Here is a 6,714-nt window from a genome sequence, read left to right on the forward strand (position 1 = left end):
ATGTCCCAAACTAGCGGGAACCAGATTCGGAATGACACTCAGGGCGGTTTTCAACCACAAAATAGCCAGCTGAAATCCGACATAATGAGCGCGGCCGGATTCACAAATGGAGGGCAATCTGGAAATGGCAAGGCCTTGCCTAGAAGTATTCTTACCTCTGGACAGATGAGCGCCTCCGGATTCAACTCGTGTCAGCACATGCCAAATGGAAGTTTCGCCGGCTCTAATATAGTGAGATCAGGATCCGGTCCAACTTCGGGTATTACGTGTAAAATCAATAACCCGTTTCACAACTAGACACATTATGTTTCTATGAGTAATCATTATAGAAGTGGCCAGATTAACTCAAATATGTTCAATAATGGCGGTCAGCAGTCAGGTTTAAGATGGTTGGTAGAAGTCAATATTAAATTATCTAACTTTATCGTTAAGTATTTATCAATACTTTAATTATTTTTATTTATTATTTCAAACCAAATAATTTGTTTATCTAAATATAAACCAAGAAATTTGTCGACAGAACGACACTGGCAGAAATCAGCTTCCATAATTACGTATCAATCAATCTTGTAAGTTGTAATCTACAATATACACACAAGAAATCCCACATCCATTATAATTTGTTACATTTACAGATCGACGTCAAACTCAAACTGGTGGTTCAAGTCCCGGACTTTCTCCGCCCAGTGGATCATCTTCCAGTGGATCGTCTTCTAGCGGTTCATCTTCCAGCGGATCATCTACCGGCGTGACATCGTCCGGAGGATCAACTTCCGGTGGTTCTAGTTTTGGTGGTTCCTCGTCTGGATCGGGATCGAGCTCCGGCGCCTTGCAACAGAACATGCAGCCACCATCATTTCTGTTAAACCCCTCTCAGTTCTTGAGTGGTGCAAGGTAAGTTAGGTCCATTCAGACTCAGCTTATATTGAAATTTCTAACAACGAATTCTGACAAACCCGTCTTTCCGGCCTCGCCGTATTGCACACTAAGAAAAAAAATTCCGCCGTATAAGATTACGAAATAGGTCAACTACCCGGCCTAAGCTTGGCGCACATTAACCTTAAGATGTTATTTCGTTAAAAGTATAGCGTAATATGAAATTATGAAATTAGTCACTATCTATTAGATGTAGAGCTCTATACATGTATTTCATACAAGAGCTGTCGGAGGACATTAACGCTCGACTATTCAACAACTTTGACCCTGAAAAAAGTTAAATGACGGATTATTGAAGTCGAAAAATGGGCATAATTCTGGAAATGCAAAACAGAATTATAGAGTCTTTACAATTATATCAGATCAGTGAAGAAGTTTGTGAAGTTTCGATCCAGTCCCACTAGTATGTACTGAGACACCAACTTACTATTTTTTTCTGCTATTTTCACACGTCTTGTTGTAATATACATAAATACACGAGATTTTCTGGTCTGCATTTTACTCTGTATATTTTTTCTTTAAAAAGTGCTGGAGGGAGCGGGAGTAGCAGTGCTGGTACTAGCAGCGGAGGAAGTAGCGGTGGCGGAAGTAGCAGCGGTGGAAGTAGCAGCGGCTCTTCTGGTGGTAGCTCTTCCGGAAGTAGTCCTTCAAGTGGCACCTCCTCCACTGGAAGTACTTCTGGCGGTAATGTAACATTCCATTTAAATTGATTTTAATACACAGGTAGAGCCAAAAATACAACATACTGGACCTTTGTAAAACGCTTGTTTTTATTTTTAAATGCGGAAAAACACTTAATAGCTGATTTTCTTTATTCTTTATAAAACTAAGAAAATTCCAGTGGCTCTAGCACACTTCCGGATGTTTGATGCAGAATGTTGTCAGTGCGGAATAAAAATTAGAAGAAAAGTGGGGGTCATATTTAATGCTAGAAAATATTTTAGTCGAACAAACATATTGAAAAATTAGCTAAAAATCAGCTTAAGATAAGGCCCAAAATTGAAATTGTGTTATGCTATTATTTCACCTTAATGGGAAGCATAGATCTGTCTAGAAATGCTTAGAAATATTCGACTCCGCCATTACGCGACCGTCTTTTTTTTCTGAGCAATTTCCATGTTTAATGGTTATATACCTAAAGACAGGCCAACACTACTATCAATGAAATTCAAATCTCCATTTTTATATAAAGTTGCACTGTCTATATTTTCTTGTGCACATGTAAATCTACGGAAGACTGTTGGTGCCAACTCGTTTTCGCGTTTCGAAATTTGAAATCAAAACAAGTTATTTTTTGCCTAACTTAATTTCATTAAAACGAGAATTCTGATAACTAATTTTTTACCGTTTTTGTTTTCAATTTCGAGATTTAGATTTGAAAGCTACAAATAAACAAAATATTGCTGTGTTTAACTTTCTTTAGAACTCTTACCGCTAACTTTATAGGTTACTTTATGAACTATTTCCTAAAATTAAATCTCGAAGACTTTCTGAACCGTTGATAATGAGAAGAAACAAATCATACTGTACAGTCATGATTACTAGGTATCTAAGGCGTAAAAAAATGTTTGTTTCCGGTCTCCTGACCTACCTTAAATTTTTGGCCCGATCCTAAATGTTTTTATAGCCTTTTGACAAAAAGTTGCAAAACTGCACTTTTATGCTTTCAACATGGTCAGTTATGCTAGAAATCAACTTACTGATGCTCTAAAGGCATAACCCCCTTATTTTTATTCATTTTTGACACAAGAATAATTTCCGAAAAGTCTCCCTTAAAAAAAAAAATAAAGATTCCGACCTACCTACCCTAATTTTTTTGAGGATGTTACCGGAAACAAAGATATTTTTAGGCCTAATGGAAAAGAAAGAAAACGTGAAAAATGTTCACTACGATGAATTTTTGAAGGTAGCCAAATGCCTAGCTATGATCCAAACAAAGTGAACATGATCAATGCAAACTTTATGGACCCCTCCTCCTCCAAGCTGGGTCAAGGAGGCAGTGTAAGTGGAGGGTTCAATCCTGACACCTTTAATTCACAGTCATTCAGCTTCTTCAACCCATCAGCATTCACAGGCAAACGTCGTCGTCAAACAGGTATACCTTTTTAGATCCCTCCCGGTGGAATACCGGAGGGGACTACAGGAATGCCCTCCGTCCGTCCGTCTGTCCATTAACAAATCTGCATCCTGTAGTTACTTAAAAAGTATTCAAGCCAAGTTTAATAAAACTTGATAAGTGAATAAGGTACAATATGTAAATTATGCACGTACATCACTTATGCTTGTAGTTCATAGGTCAATGTCACTATTGAAGGTCAAGTAATAATTGTTTCCGATCCATAACTTTTATATGCATTTATTGTGCTACACAAAAAAACGTTCCCCATGATGAAACAATGTGTCAACACATGATCTGTGTTTGTCGGTTGAAGGTCCAGGTCATTGTTTAAGGTTAAGTAGAAATTTGTATCCACCCGTAACTTTTATATGAACAACACTACAAGCAACTGATCCACGTGATGAGACAGTATGTCGCACACATGACCCATGCTTTGTGGTCAAGGTCAAAGTCACTAAAAACGTTAAAGCGACTTGTATAAAGCTTTATGCTCCATAACGTTTTAATTGCATTGAAGGATTACTATACACAAATATTCCCCATGGTTAGACTATGTCTCGCGCACATGACCCATGGTTGTTTGTCAAATGTCAAGGTCACCATTGTGGGTCGATTAGAATTGATTCCGCTCCATAACGAGACAATGTGTCGCGTACATGATCTATGCTTGTAGATCAAGGTCACTATTGAAATTTAAAAAAAAAAAATGTTTCTACGGCCCTGAATGTCTTGAAGCATGTTTAATCCTAACACTGTTGCCAACAAACACAAATGACAAACACTTACAAAGATTTCCACAGATAAAGGAATTCAGTACTCGGTTACTAGTATGGAAAGTTGATATCGAAAAGGGAGGCAACTCCATTTATGATTTACAAATTACCAATTCATGATTATCTTTCTTGGACGATACACACCCGTGCTCTTGACTAATGGTGCTGTATGACACCTCATTATTCCCCATAAACAATATAGATAGATATTGCGCATAAACCATGTTTATTTTTACCTTTGCTGTAAGCCCTGTACAGAACGTTTTCTCGCCATGATTTAATGAACAGCAATGACTACATGTATTTTGGAATCAAACAGAAAAAAATCAGTGTCTTCATACACTTGCCAAATTTGAAAAAAATCTGTAAGTTGCAACTTTGTACAAAAACATGTAAATGTATCAAACTTAACAAAACACATAACTAATTCATGAGAGTATAGACAACTATATAACGCAAACGATATTTTTGCAAATGTGGGGAAAAATGCAAAGGACCGCACGTGCCTATCATGCCAATGGTTTACTGTGGATACCTTTTTACGCAGAAAATGTTTCATATTCTAGCGCTCAGAACAAAACGTCAGTCACAGACAGGTGGCAGCGGAGGACAAGCTCCCAGTTTCGATCCAAACAGCGTAAACCAATTAACTGCTAACATGTTAGACCCGACCAAACAACAACTAGGAACAAGTAATGGTGCTGGATCTGTGAACGGCGCTTCGTTCGATCCTGATCAGTTCAATACTATGCAGTTCAACTTCTTCAATCCACAAGCCCAGTCAGGTAGTTTTATTTGAATGTAAATCTAATATACATGTAGTTTGTATCTGATAATGGTTTTCCTTAACTCCCGCTCATCGATTATAGTAAAATCTGTATCAAGAGATCTAAAAGTGTATGATAATTTCAAGGGTTTTATTGCAAATATATTCAGTCAAACGTGATTATATATTTGGGTCTCATTAATATTATAGTCATATGTTTATTCTATCATAAATGAGGGAATCAGTAAAATCAAGTATAAATTCGAAAAAATAAAATGTTCCTATCATGTTTGCAGACCATATAGGTCAAAGCATTCTTAAGTTTTTGAGTGAAGGCGTAATTGCTAACATACGGACGAACAATCATCACCGTCTCATAATACGTCCACCTGGTCGATAGTGAACGTGACCTTTTACCAAGAAACTTAAAAAAACGAAAGGGGTTCTTGTGTACTACCTATCACAGACATTGGCTTTTGGTCCGTTACAAAGGATTCTCAAGATACTGAGCGTAAACGGTTTTTGTACTGTACAGTCATACACATGACCTTGGCCTTTGTGGCGCTAACCTAAAATCAATCGGGGTCATTCACTGCCTATAAACAATGTGACAAGTAGTAAGTTGTGGATCGAACGTTGAAGTGGTTCTCAATATATTGAGAGGCAACGGTTTCTATTCGAACGCTTACTGTAACATTGACCTTTTTAGGTTTGAGTATCGTAGACCAAGGTGTTCGCAAACGTTATTGTATTTACGGTTTGATCAATAGGGATAAATGACTGCCTGTTTGACAGTTATCTCACAATGTGTTAGGATTACAAGTCAAGGAGATCTTAATATATTGAAAGCAAACTGTCTATTTACTAACGATTACTGTGACATTGACTTTTGACCCACTCCGTAGAGGTCATCTGCTACTTACGGTCAGTGTGCTTGTTACTTGAAAATCACATTTGAAAGCATTTTTAATTTATTATACGGAAACCATGTAAACTAAATTGTTAACAAACGGACAGACGGACGACCCATCAGAACCGTAACATAACACGTTTCTCCCTGCGTGTAAATGCAAAGGCAACAATCATGAATTTTGTAGCTATTTGTGTCGGAGTAAAGTTCTGTATATGCCAATGAATATTACTGTGAACTTGAGCTATGGAGAAAAATTATTGACGGACCTCCATGATTTTACTAGTATGCAAAACACGATGCTTTTGGTCGGTCCGTGCCTTTCCGAAATAAGAAGGACTTCATGAAAAGTCAATTTATGTAACAAATGCAACAAACTTCCGAGCTATTGCATGAAAACATTATGTACTAGAACAAAATTTCTTCGAAAAAGTGTAGAAAAGTTAACAAATGGAAAAATTAAGAACAAGTAAAAGCCTGTTTTGATTTTATTTTCAAGGCGGCGGCGGTGGTAGCGGCGGAGGCAGTAGCGGAGGAGTATCTGCACCGAAGTTTGACGCAAACAATGTGAACCAAGTCCAGACAAACTTCCTTGATCCCTCCCAGTCTAAACTTGGACAGAGTGGTGGAGGAGGGGGCGGTGGCTCTACCGGAAGTTTCGATCCGGACAAATACAACTCCATGTCTTTTAACTTTTTCAATCCACAGGCACAAGTAGGAAGATAAAATGTTGTTTTTTCAATTCATAGTTTTCTTGTTTTTGGGAAAGTAATCAATTAAATTATAACTAACAATTTGAGTTATAATCAATGCCAATATAATATTAATGGTACACTCACTGGCAGTTTTCGAAATGGATTTCTTGGTTTGCAGCTTCGTGTTTACTGGACAGTATTATTATTATACCAGATTTGTTGAGCGCCCTTATGGGTAATAAACCTATTCAATATTTTTAAATAGTCTGTTTCGTAGGTAAGAGTAATCAATTTGCGATGGTTGTTGTTAAAAAAAATGTAATTATCACACCGAATTTACAAACTTATAATTCTTTTCAAATCATCTGTTAGACACAATGACAAAGGTATACCTAGGCACACTTCATTCATATTTTGATACTACCACGGGGACTATGATACCTTTCCTCTCGTGTTCCTTGTTGGTAACCTTCAAATTCTATACAAATACATGCAATATGGAACGAATATAGTAC

General features: G+C 37.3%; 1 protein-coding gene across 1 annotated transcript; it reads left to right on the plus strand.

The window, feature by feature from the left end:
• LOC123563728 (secreted protein C-like) lies at positions 1-6,235 on the plus strand. Its single transcript, XM_053528447.1, has 6 exons — positions 1-259; positions 636-894; positions 1,463-1,620; positions 2,843-3,031; positions 4,395-4,613; positions 6,004-6,235. The coding sequence occupies exons 1-6, from the start codon at positions 1-3 to the stop codon at positions 6,228-6,230; spliced, it is 1,311 nt and encodes a 436-aa protein (XP_053384422.1). The 3' UTR covers positions 6,231-6,235.
• Positions 6,236-6,714: the final 479 nt, after the last annotated feature.

This window comes from Mercenaria mercenaria, chromosome 1 (assembly GCF_021730395.1).
Source record: "Mercenaria mercenaria strain notata chromosome 1, MADL_Memer_1, whole genome shotgun sequence".
NCBI classification, from domain to species: Eukaryota; Metazoa; Mollusca; class Bivalvia; order Venerida; family Veneridae; genus Mercenaria; species Mercenaria mercenaria.